We start from the raw sequence: 13,062 nt of genomic DNA on the forward strand, positions 1-13,062 counted from the left end.
GAGGGAGGGTCTCCTTCCCGGTTGGGCTGGTGGCCTCTTTCCCCCAGCCCTCGACTTTTCTCTCCCCGCTCCGTCCCTTTCGCCCCCTGTGTGCGCTTCCGTCTCCCCTTTCCCGCCCTTCTCTCCCTCTCCGCCGCCTGCCCCGAAACCCCCCCCTCCGGGGCGGGGGTCTCTCCCGACTGCTCTGCCGGTCCACCCCAGGAGGGGCTGGCCCGCCTGCCCGCCCCTGCTCCTCCTCCGCCCCTTGGCCGGCTTAGCGGGCGCGCGGCCTTCCCTTTTCCCTTCTCCCTCCTCCTCCTGCCGTGGAAGAGGCGGAGCCGCCTGGGCAGCCTGGCCCAACCGAGCGAAAGTCTCTCCAGCCTGGCTGCTGCTGCTGCTGCTGCTTGTTGCTGCTGCCGCCGCCGCCGCCGGCTCTCGCTTCCCGCCCCGCTCGTACGCCCCGTCGGGGCCAGCGCCGCGCCCGATGAATGGAGTCGCTTTTTGCCTGGTTGGGATCCCGCCGCCGCCGCCGCCAAGGAGTCCCGAGGTGAGTCCGCGCCGGGGCAAGGAAAGTGGGTCTGGCGGGGTTTGTGTGTGGGGTGTGTGCTTGTGCATCTGCGCTGAATAAGCTGGGCTGGCGGCCCTGGGTCGACCTGGGCAGGCTTGCAAGAGAAGCCTGACCCGGAGCGGAGAGAAGGATTATGCTGGGTGGGCTTGGAGGATCAAGAGGGGCTGTTAGGGAGACTCTTAATCCCAGGGCTGTGGCTTCGAGCCCTGTGTTGGGCAAAAAAGATTCCTGCATTGCTGGGGGTTGGACTAGATGACCCTGGTGGTCTCTTCCAATTCCACAATTCTGTGATCCCAGGGAGAATTTACTGGGAGGAAAGAGAGAGAGGTTATAGTGGGCAAGTCCTGGAAGCTCATACTGGATGAACTGGGGGGGGGGGGAGATGAAGAAGGGTGTGTGTTTGTGGTGAAGGGTGTACCAGCTTTGAGTGCAGAAGTTTCTGGGTTCAGTCTCTTGGCATTTCCAGGTAGGGCTGGGAATGTCCTGCCATCCTTGCTCCACTCAATGTGATTCAACTGTGGGAATGTGAACATATGCAAAGTGGGGATTCTAATCTGTGGTAGTGCCTGTGAATTTGGAACCCAACGTGGTTTAGTGTTTTGTTTTTAAATTCTGGAGTAAAACACAGCTGTAGCGCAGTGGCAGCACAGATGTCTTGCACGAGGTCCAATCCCTGGCATCTCTAGGTAAAACTGTGAAGGTCCTCTGCCTGGAACCTTGGCAAGTCGTAGCTAACAGGACCAGTGGTCAGGGATGATGGGAGTTGTAGTCCCAAAACAACTGGAGGGCCTATGCCTGGTGTAGACAATACTGAGTTAGCCTGTCTCAGTATAAGGCATGTGATGTAGGCATGGTGCTGGCATGGAAGACGGGACGTGGGTCAGAATGGCTTGTTTCGGTATGTTCTCTGGTTCCCTGCCTTTGTCCTTTGGATGGAGTTAATAGCTGGGTAGGGGTGTGTGGCCTTGATGCTTGTGGTTCAGGGATAGGCTTGGGGGGGGGATCTGAAGCTTGCTGGTATGCTAGCATCAAAGACTCTTGCTGATTCAGGAAAACAGGAAGGAAAATAGCTACTTGGGAGGTGAGTTTGGCTACTGGCTGAGATTGGTGGGATCAAAGAGGGTGTGGATCATGTGGCTGCTCAGTGCACTCAGCAGGAACCTGGGGTGCTTTTCAGGTGGGTCCTTACTTGTGGAATATACATGGTTCATTTGCTTGCATTCAAGAAGGGGATCCACATGTCTCTGACATCCTTCGGCAATACTAATTGCTGCAGGGGTGGATGTTCCGTAGAGCTATTTCCCCATCTTTTGAGGTGTTTATGGTTTTGACATGGGCACTTGTTGGGGATTGCCCCATATTGCAGTGTAACAGTGCCCCTCCTCAAATCCAGTGGATCTGCCTCTGAGCTTTCCTGATTCATTTTGTTTCAGGTCTCCATTCTTGCCAGGTATGCTTCCCCATCACCTTTCTCCATGCTAGCTTTTTGAATGTAAACCCCCCCCCCCATTTCACATTTAATAAGTGTCTGATCATGGCAGTGTTGGGCACTGTGCCACTTTAGACCACAGGTGGGTGATTTGTATTTTTTTAATACTCCCCATTGTAAAATGCATATACGTACAACTTCCCTAGAAAACCTGCAAGGGGAGAGGCTCTAGGCTTCCTGAGATTCCTTCCTTCTTTAACTTGCATAGAAGCTTTTAAAAAACAAACAATTCAGGGGATCAAATGCATGATCCCTCACTTGCTGCACAAAGCGCTAGAGTCTATGCCACAAGCCCATTCCCTCCTCAGTCTTCTGCCCATATGGGCCAGGCCCAAGGCAAGGCATTTTAAGGGCTCATGCTGAAAGTTAACTGCATGTTCTGACCAGGAAGCTCTGTTTGCCTGTCTTGCGATATGAGGGACCTGGTTGCCATTATGTGCATTCCTTCTGCACATGTTCTTTGATTATTTCCGCACATTATCCATGGTTAAGTCCTGGCTTTGGAAAGAGCTTCTGCTTTGAGGTCATCTTGGCCTTGGGAGCCATTGCAAAGATGTTGCTTGCTTAAACATTTCCCCTTGCTCCCGGAAAATCCCAGTGGATGCTCTTTTAAAAAAACAGGTGTTCCCCTACCTCATCCCAAATGTGCAATTTGCTTTTAAAACTTCCTGTGCTGTTGATGTAGCAATCTTTCCCATCATATATTTGCATGAACAGCCATGAGTTTATCTCCATCCTTCGTGGGCTGTATATTTTAAAGCTTTATTTCAACTTGGTCGCCATCCTGACATGTGTTCTTAGAGTAAGAGTAAAAATAGTGTGCCTCTGAGCATGTGTAGACAGCATTTCTATGCTGGACTTCTATGCTGCCATCAAAGGGCTGCGGCCTGCCTCCTACACATCTGGTATTGGGCTGTTTGACTTCTGGGCAGGTCCATTCCTTTTAAGACATATTCACTGCTGGCTCTAGCTTTCTGCAGCCAAGTACGGTACTTTTACCCAGAATGGGCCTTGTCCATCCTCCGGTTACGAATTAAAAAATCACCCATGCCTTTTCTTGTTCTTTCCTTTCATTTGAGTTTCCTTGTCAGCTTGGTCTCCCCCACAGGCTCCACTCTTCCCTGCTTATCTGCTTCCCAGTGTACAGAAGTTCCTGCCTGCCTGTCTAATTTTTCCGGTTACGCTGGTGCTTTTTTAACCGGATGGGATGTCCTTTCTTTCTTTCCTTTTTTCGGTTTTTTTTAAAAAATGTGGCGGAACCTTGCCTCTGGCTTTTGCTTTGCAATGCTCTTCAATTTCATTTCTCGACGCCACCCCCCTCCTCCCTCTAAATTTTAACAATTTGCCGTTGTGGGTGTAATTCCAACAGTGCGTTCTTATTAAGTTCCAGGTCAGTGCTACCTTCCGCAACCTGGTGCCCTCCAGATCATCCCCCGCCCCCCAGCCAGCACAGCTCTTCTGTATACACTGTTAGCTGCCCAGGAAATATAATTTGTTTTTGAAGGGGGAGGAGATGAATTATGTAAATAAGTTACATTTTGTAACCCCGGTTCCCTAAAATCTCATTTGTGTCGGGGGCTGTCTGTGGCTATTCAGACAGACCCTGAGAAAAGAACTCTTCGCACGTGTTCAGAAAACTTGTGTCTCTATTATCACTTTAGTCGATCCAAAGGCCGGGCTCTAGTGTTGAAAATATGATTCTGGGAATGATTCTGATGAGCCAGAGCATATGTGTCAGCTATCTTAAGTGCTTCCCAGAAAGAAACAAAACGTAATAAAGCCCAAGAGGCGGCTGACAAACTATGGAAACAAGGAGTTCAGGATCGTAGTACAGGTGGTGATCATTTTGCATGGGGGCTCTGTTCCTGGCCCCCCATGTGTGTCGGCGGAGCACGCGTAAGCCAGCCTCCATTCTGCCCTCTTCCGGGTTCAAAAGGACCCACACGTCAATTGGACATGCGCAAAATGATCACCACCTGTACATGGGACGTTTGCTAGAGGTTTAGCTTGAGACACTCTCGCCTTGAGAACTGGTGGCCCTGCAACGTGACTAATAAGGATGTCTCTGAGCATGTGCAGAATGCCTTTTCTTCACTACTGAATAAACACAGCCATCCCTGAGACACTTGAGATTTAAGGGAAAGGCTTTCAAACCACGCCCATTGCCTTTTATTTTCCAAATGGACATTGCTGTTACAAAGTTGAGGCAGGAACCGTTTTTGCCTTGGTCCCACATGCTTAGATTTCACTACTGTTGACACTGCTGTTCCTGTTCTATATGGATTCTGAGTCCGTAGTTTGACACGGGGTCACATCAGCATCAATTGGGTAGATCCTGTGGCCAAGTTCCTTTTTTTTTTCATACTTGCCTTCTCAAACAGCAGCGGTTTGACTTCCATGTGATCTTTGGCAGGAAGCGATGACTTCAGCAGGAATTAAGCTGCTTTCGTTCCTGTTTGTGATGTCCCATGGCTGAGAAGGAGAAAAACCTGCACTGAGTAAAGTGGGGAGGAATGGAGGCTGTCTTGTCTTAGAAGAAGAGAAAAGCTCTCTTGTTCAACTATTTCTTCTGCCCAGCCGAACTGGAGGCTTAATGAGAATCACCTGCAGTGGCTGTTTTACTGCTCTCCCTTCCCCGAAGGCTTGAAACTACTGCTAAATCTCCCAGCAGTAATTTAGCATCATATTATGGCTGATCAGGTGTAAACGTATGGTAGCGGGGGACACACCCGATGGTAGTTCAAGCAGTGAGTAAATTGCTAAGTGTGAACAGCCCATAAAGGGGAGCAGGGTGAGGAGCAGGTTGTGTTTGGGGTGAAAAAGCAAGGTTTCCGGAGTGAATACTGGTCCTAGGAATTCATCTCTCATGTTAATCATGGGCTCGGAAGATTTCCTCTCTCTAAACATACAGATGTGCTGTTGGAGAGAGCAATTCTGTACGGATGCAGAGTTCCGTCAATCAAATATTTATTACGGCTGACCAGCCATTAAAGAAAGTACAAACTGTAAAAATGCATAATTTCAACCTCAGAAGAACAAAAGGTGCCAAGTTAAGAGCGAACCATCGTGGCAGGTCTAAGAGATATCACAACATTCAGATATAATGGCACCTCTTCAGTAATGGATTCATTAGACCCCCCTCAGAGAAAATACTCAGAAGGGTCTTTAAGGATCAATCAGGAAACTGCTTCGTAAGGGGGTAAATTATGTGTTCTCTGAACCTCTTGGTAGAATCTACAGTAAAAATACACACAATACACAAAGAGACTGATTTGAGCTCTAAATGATTATGTGGAGAGTGCCTATCCTTGCTGAGTTGATACACCCAGTTTCTGTATACCTGGAGATGATACCTTCTTGAGTTCCTTCACCTTTCTCTCTCTCTTTGTGTTCTAATTAAAGTCTAGTTAGCTTTGGCCTCCAAGTTATGCTGATGCCAATAAAACGTCTCCATTGTGCCACAAGAAAAGGATGCCTTTTCCAGTGTGTGCATTGTTCAGATTGCTAGCTCTGGGTATGGCTAAGGTGTAGGCAATGGGTGTGGAGGTTTTACAAAGGGAACAGAATGTGAGGCGAAGGAAAGAGATGCTCGTGAGCACCAGTCAGTGGCTTGCAGTGGGAGGGAGAGAGAGCAACTCTTTTATTTCAACTACCTGGTTGGGCTCGAGTCTGGAAATAGCTGTGCTGAAACTGGATTGTTGGCCCCTAAGAATTTGGACATTTCTCTCACTCCCCACCAGCTCTGAGGAAGGGGCTCGTTCCTAAACAGTTTAATGTTTGGCTTTCTAGCTTCTAGAAATGTGAAATATTTCCCTGAAGTAAGATGCTAATGGACATGTGAGGGTTCTCAACATTGTGTGTGTGTGTGTTGGGGGGGCAGGGTTTCAGTAATCCTGAAATAGCATTTCTGAGGACTGAAAGCAAATAGGCCCCGGGCCGAAAGCGAGACGTAGCAGCGTCTTGTTAATTTTTGCATCACTCCCTCCTCCTTGCTTCAGGGTTCATATTAGTCTCGATCGCGTCATTTGCTGCATGTTTGAGGAGAGTTTTTGTGTCTGCAAAAAGATAATAATAATGGAGGGAGCGTGGAAGAGAATACTCTGGATACTTGCCTGGCCTCTTGGGACTTGTTAAAACGGCTTGGAGATGGGTAGCAGGCTATGCTGCAAAGAAATCCCCAGTGTTCTTTGCATTTTTACTTTTCATCTCTGTTGGAAATTTTGCCTTTATGGGGTGTGGATGCAGCGAGGCCGGGAAGGTACGCCTCTTAAATCCACGTGGTTCCTTGAGAAATCCTAGCTCATCATGCTGCATATGTGTGGTTCTTTAACTTCTTTTTTTAAAGTGCTATTTGTGGTTTAAAAGGACACTCCATCCTTGCAGAAGTCGGCAGGCCGCCAAGCAGACTCAAGCCAAGAGGAAAGTTTGTTCTACTCCCTCGCCACAACCGGCTGCTGTGCTAGGCCGCTGGAATTCTGCGTCCGAGTGTGGCATGCCCTTGGAATTTCTTGCCAGGAGATTTTAGAATATGGAGCAAACGTCGCAGGTAGAACGATCTCTGTGCTGTTTAGCACTGAACTGCGTTCACCGAGATCCACCACCCTCCTCGTTCACACTGTTTAGCTGATTTAGAAATTACTACATTGCTTTGTAAACGAAGCCTACAACTGTTAGCAGCCTGCCAGCCCACACATTAGTCATTTGTCATCTAATAGTTGGAGGAAAAAGCCAGCTTTTGCAAATTTCCCCTGTCTCGTTGCCCGGAGGTAATTCTTGCACACTACAGACCACCAGATGTGAGATCGTTCACAAGACTGTGTGGTTGTGACATCACCAAGTTTGAGCATCCAGTCATCTCTTGGAACGTGGCTACCCACCTCTTGCGATTTGCATGAGAGTGTGAACAGCTGCTGTACATCTTGCTGATAAATGTATTTGTGTTTACTGTTCATTGGCTCATATATTTCCTGTCTTAGATTATGTAGCTGTGTGTGTGCAAGCCAGCCTTAAAAAATTAAATTGAACTTTTGGTAGGGTGGAATGAGGTACCCCAGTATGGGACCTGTGGATTTTTCAGCCCACTTCAAATCTTAGTTTTCTTCATCTTTTTTATTATTATAAAGAAGTAAAATAAAGTTTCTAGACCTCAGCGTTGTGTGGGGTGGGTGGAGTCTTGCAAATGCACAAGCAGTATCTGATGAATGGGTTCAAGGAGTTAAACCACGGAATGAGGAGTCAAAGGGAGAAATGTTTAATGGGCTTCTGAATTCTTAACATTTTATTATCTTCCCCTCCATATTCTCCACATCTGTATTCCTTCTATAAATTGTGCTCTCTGGTTGCTGGTGGCTTTTTTTATAGCTTGCTGCTTGGCAGATGCTCGAGTTTCCCAGCTAGGTTTCCTTCTCTCTCTCTCTCCCTCCCCTTGCAACTGTGAACTTGAAATACCAGAAAAGTGTGTAGCCACACACCTAGCGCATACAAATGGTGAATTTGGGAACTGGCAAGGGATCCTAGCGCTGAGCTGGCAGCACTGAATTTGAACCTACAGTGCCAGCACCGAGCTGTGCATTCTGAAAGTTTTTTCTTTGTGACTTTTCAAAACGCCACAGGGTTCGACTTGTACTGAACTCTTGTACCGGAGCTCAGTTCTGGGACCTGTTCTCAATGCAAGTTCAACACTATAGAGTGTTGTCCTCACCACACAGTTAGCATAATGATCTGCTGCAGACAGATCATTCTGGGTCCAAACTAGTAAGCACTGTTCCTTTTCTTAAAAACAAAAAACATTATTCCAAACATTATTACAGTATATACTATAGGATGAAGCAAACAACAATAGGCTCGAAAGAAAAAGAACAAAGCAAGTTGTACAGGTCATGCATTATACCATTGTTCCTTAACCCTACCCTGCAGGAGTTTCCTGCAGCCAATTGGAAGCTGTGCCTTAGTTTCTGAACATTTTGGAAATCGAACTGACTTCTGGAACGGATTCTGTTCGACTTCCGAGATATGACTGCATTGATAATGATATACTGTCCGAACTAGTTTGAAGCCCATATCGTGATACTGGTTTCATAAAATTTGACTTGGCAATATATTGCAAATCATTATGCAAAAAATCACAGTGCGGGGAAAACCGTGAAGCCACTTGATGCCTCTACATAGCTTCATCCTTATTTCAGACATCGTGATATATATCAATGTATCACGATGTTTGGGGACGCAAGTGGAGCTGTGGGTTAAACCACAGAGCCCAGGATTGGCGGTTCAAATCCCTGTGACGGGGTGAGTTCCCATTGTTCGGTCCCAGCTCCTGCCCACCTAGCAGTTTGAAAGCACATCAAAGTGCAAGTAGATAAATAGGTACCGCTCTGGCGGGAAGGTAAACGGCGTTTCCGTGCGCTGCTCTGGTTTGCCAGAAGCAGCTTATTCATGCTGGCCACATGACCCGGAAGCTGTACGCCGGCTCCCTCGGCCAATAAAGCGAGATGAGCGCCGCAGCCCCAGAGTCAGCCACGACTGGACCTACTGGTCAGGGGTCCCTTTACCTTTACCTTATCACGATGATTTGCTGGTGGTCTATCACAGTTTTGAAAACCAGGTATCCCCGAGCCCTATGATGGTGTAAAAGAAGAGGCTGCCTTTTTTTAAAAGAAAGGACTCTCTGGGTGTCCTCAGAGAGTCCATATAGCCAGCCAGAACCCATCTGAGTGTAGGGTAGTCTTCCGGGGCGGGCCTCAAACTCCAACGCTTCTCATATCAAGAAAGTAAGCCCTGGTAGACATCTGGCCCAGTAGGCCTCTCCCAGCCCTAACCTGCTGCCTGACAATGATCGGACACGCCGTGTCCCAGCATGGTGGAGGCAGAGAGAGACATCAACAGTGGTCCCCTTCATGAGCCTTCTCATGAGGGAAAGGATTCGCGGAGGAGGCTGGGGGATGGGGAACTGCTACCCTTGCTTCTAGCACAGTAGCCCCATTGTGGTGCTTTTCGGTCACATTCTTGCCAACTTGGTAATGATTGACCACAGACCCTTTTCTCTCTCTTTTCCCCACCCCCTCCCCCATTCCGGGCCGGAACCTTACTTGGAGTAGACCGCCTTTTGTGGATCAATACATGTTGTTCTTTAGAATGGTGGGCCTTATTAAGGTTACCAGATTTTTTTCAATGAATCTGGGGACACTTTTCAACTTCAGTGGATTTTGTATGGGGACTGATTTGTAAATCCGGGGGACTGCCCCCTGGAAACGGGGACATCTGGTAACCTTACCTTAGGTTCAATTAACCTTAAGCTGAAAACAGCTGTTGGAGCAAGGGGACTGCCCGGTTTTAACAAGATGGGAGCGGGGCAAAATTTTCTGATGGGAGGTAGTGTGCTGGACTCCCAATTTCCTACCATCTCCAGCTGGCATTGCCAGTGATCAGGGATGATGGGAGCTGTAGTCCAATAAATTAAAGGGTTCTCCATCCCTTTAATAAGCCCTGGGTTCTCAGTTGTGGCCAGTTGTAGTCAGCAAAGAGGTGACTTAACCCCACAACCAGAAGGTTGTGTGTGGTTTTTTTGTTTTTTGTTCAAAAGTGGCGTCATGAGAGGGGGGAGAAAATCGGTACACAGGGCTTGGCAGTGGAACACGATACATGCTTTTGATTGGCATGGCGTGGACAAACAAGGGAGCTTTACATGCCGCAGGGTTGTGGGAAGGGGAGGCCAAAGAGTCATAGTTGCTGCTTCTCACCCCACCCCAAAGCAGGGCTCCTGAATGGTGAACAGCTGTGGGACGTGAGCCATTAAACAGAAAGTCAGCCTGGCCATCTAGGTCTTTGCATGCAGAAGATTTTGGGTTCAGTCCTTAGCACCTCCAGGTAGATGGAGCGATCCAATTCTGCATAAGGCAGCTTCCTGCGCTTTCTGTGGCCAGATGTCCATTAGCTCAGGGATGTGGTGAGAACAGGGCACTTAATGGCACTGTGACTCAGCAAAGCGCAGAGACCCACACATTTTTGGCTGGCTGTGCTTCCCAAAGACCCTGCTGGGAGTGTGGAATCTCATTTTTGGTGTTGTGCTGAGCTTTGGAGGGATAGCACTTTTGGATCGGAGAGAGCGGTCCATGTATGTATGTATGTATGCATGTATGTAATATACCTCCCTTCATCATAAGATCTCAGGGCAGTTCACAGAATAAAATACAGGTCTAAACCACTGAGCCTCTTGGGCTTGACGATCAGGAGGTTGGCTGTTCGAATCTGCACAACGGGGTGAGCTCCTGTTGCTCTGCCCCAGCTCCTGCCAACCTAGCAGATCGAAAGCACACCAGTGCAAGTAGATAAATAGGTTCCACTGCGGCGGGAAGGCAAACAGTGTTTCCGTGCACTCTGGTTTCTGTCACGGTGTTCTGTTGCACCAGAAGCGGTTTAGTTTTGCTGGCCACATGACCTGGAATGCTGTCTGTGGACAAACGCAGACTCCCTCGGACTGAAGCGAGATGAGCACCGCAACCCCATAGTCGCCTTTGACTGGACTTAATCGTCCAAGGGTCCTTTACCTCTACTTTTTAAAAATAAGTAAATGATTAAAAACACTAACAACAAAACAATACCCCTCCCTTCCCACAGACACATTTGAAAGGCTGTAGAATATTAATCAGCCAAAGGCCTGGTTGAAGAGGAACGTTTCCGCCTGGCGTCTAAAAATATATAATGAAGGTGCCAGGCAAACCTCCTTGGGGAGAGGGTTCCACGAATGGGGAGCCATTACAGAGAAGGCTTGTTCTTGTGTTGCCACGCTCTGGACCTCACATGGAGGAGGCACATGAAAAGGGTCTCAAATGATGAACACAGAGTCCGGGATGGCGTATATTGGGAGAGGCTGTCCTTGAGGATTAACTTTGGAGACACCTTGCTGCTCTCTGGTGCTAGGGAGAGCCTTCCTACTAAGTGTTGGTGCTGACCTTTAAAGCCCTAAACGGCCTCGGTCCTGTATACCTGAAGGAGCATCTCCACCCCCATCCTTCAGCCTGGACACTGAGATCCAGCGCCGAGGGCCTTCTGGCGGTTCCCTCATTGCGAGAAGCGAGGTTACAGGGAACCAGGCAGAGGGCCTTCTCGGTAGTGGCGCCCGCCCTGTGGAATGCCCTCCCTTCAGATGTGAAGGGAATAAGTAGCTATCTTATCTTTAAAAGACATCTGAAGGCAGCCCTGTTTAGGGAAGTTTTTAATATTTAATGCTGTATTGTTTTTAACATTCGATTGGAAGCCGCCCAGAGTGGCTGGGGAAACTCAGCCAGATGGGCAGGGTATAAATAATGAATTATTATTATTATTATTAGTAGTAGTAGTATTATTATTGTTACTACTACTACTACTCTGGAGCCCGGAAGAAGGGTGTGGGGCCTCTCCTTGGCCTTGCACTATCTTTGGAGACACTTGGCAAAACTGGAAGATGTATTGCTGCATTCCAAGTCTCCCTGAGAGGCTTTGCACAAGGTCAGGGTGAAATCTTGCCCTTCTACAGGTTTTGGGGAAGTATGATGGCTTTTATCTGATTAAATAAATTCACCTGTCGGTGGTGAGCTGGCCAGCAATCACAAATGTGGACTCTTGGTAAGGCACGTTACACCACAGAAGACTTCTTGTCGTGGACGGGGAAGTTAACAATCTTGGACCCTGGCTAGCTGTTGCTAGTTTTCTCTTTCTCTTTCTCTTTTCTTATGAGTCAATCGATTGTAGAATACAGAAATCTTCTCTCCAAACAGCGGTGACTTGGAATTTAGCCACACTTTCAAGGTCTGTAACATCCTTAACTGCCTCCACATTTTATCCATTTGTCGCTACAGATAGGGATAATTCCTGTTTTTGTTTTATTTAATCATTATTTACTGTAGTCACGCTCTGTGCAACACAGCTCGAACCAGGGAGGGCAGGGACTATGTACAAATTTTCCCATCAGTACGAAATGGAGAAACATAGCAAAATATAGAAAAACGTTCACAATCCCTTAGGAAACCCTTAGGAAAGCCACTTATAAAGCCATGGAGTCCCAGAGGCTTTTTGCCGCAGTGTAAGAAATTAGGTCCCACCCACGTGGCAGGGAAACGTTTTGGAATAACTCAGGTTTTATTTTATTTTTAACCTATTCCCTATCATCTCCCAGATATAAGGGTTCTCAATATCACACCCTCCAGATGCTGATGAACTGCAGCATGTACCGTATTTTTTGATCTATAAGACTCACTTTTTCCCTCCTAAAAAGTAAGGGGAAATGTGTGTGCGTCTTATGGAGCGAATGCAGGCTGCACAGCTATCCCAGAAGCCAGAACAGCAAGAGGGATCGCTGCTTTCGCTGTGAAGCTATCCCTCTTGCTGTTCTGGCTTCTGGGATTCAGAATATTTTTTTCCTTTGTTTTCCTCCTCCAAAAACTAGGCGCGTCTTATGGAGCGAAAAATACGGTACCACCCCTGAGCATTGGCTGTGCCGGCAAGGGCTGGTGGGAGATGTAGTTTGCAAACGGTTGGAGAGCAATGCATTGGCTACCCCTCTGGATAGGCCAGAATTGACTGGGGTAGGGGGAATGTGGTGGGTGAGATGTGTGATCAAAAGGAAAGGCCTTCAGCGAGATGCTCCCAGTCCTTGAGACTTGTGTATGCGTGTGGGCTGAAGTGGAGGGGGCGGAAGACGAGAGATGGAGAGAGATGAAAACAGTACTGCTAGTAATCTGTGGGAAAACATCTGGTAGTTTCTGAAGGTAGGTGGAGTATAATGAGCTCAGCCCGCTCTCCAGTCTTCCTCCTGCTCTTAGAGGAGAAGAGGGCCCCTGTGATTGTTGGTCTAAAGCCTTGTTGGGTTGGGTCTCTCCCAAGTAGGGTTGGAATACAAATCTCTGATCCTCTCCAAAGGGGAACGGCATTTAGAAGAGGAAAGGTCCATTTTAACTAGGTTGGGGCTCGGGAGCCTCTGACCCACTGGATGATACTGAACTACAACTCCCACCAGCCCCACCAATCGTGGCCAATGACCAAGGATGAT

The 13,062-nt window shown here is 48.0% G+C and overlaps 1 protein-coding gene and 1 long non-coding RNA gene across 4 annotated transcripts in view; one reads left to right on the plus strand and one right to left on the minus strand.

The window, feature by feature from the left end:
* Positions 1 to 13,062, plus strand: part of ARHGAP23 (Rho GTPase activating protein 23) — a 164,851-nt gene that overhangs the window by 24,426 nt on the left and 127,363 nt on the right. The window contains exon 1 of one of the 3 annotated variants that reach the window (XM_080979246.1): positions 389 to 526. The exons of the other annotated variants lie outside the window; for them this stretch is intronic. Within the exon in view, the coding sequence (XP_080835372.1) occupies positions 464 to 526 (63 nt within the window). The 5' untranslated portion in view covers positions 389 to 463. Of the gene's footprint in view, positions 1 to 388; positions 527 to 13,062 lie in introns of those variants that run through there. 3 annotated transcript variants of the gene reach the window in all.
* LOC308462178 lies at positions 3,839 to 9,471 on the minus strand. Its single transcript, XR_013979047.1, has 3 exons — positions 9,310 to 9,471; positions 8,594 to 9,179; positions 3,839 to 4,508 (listed from the first exon to the last, which is right to left on the minus strand). It is a non-coding gene; the product is annotated as an uncharacterized lncRNA (long non-coding RNA).

This window comes from Podarcis pityusensis (assembly GCF_964106645.2).
Source record: "Podarcis pityusensis genome assembly, chromosome: 13".
Taxonomy (NCBI): Eukaryota; Metazoa; Chordata; class Lepidosauria; order Squamata; family Lacertidae; genus Podarcis; species Podarcis pityusensis.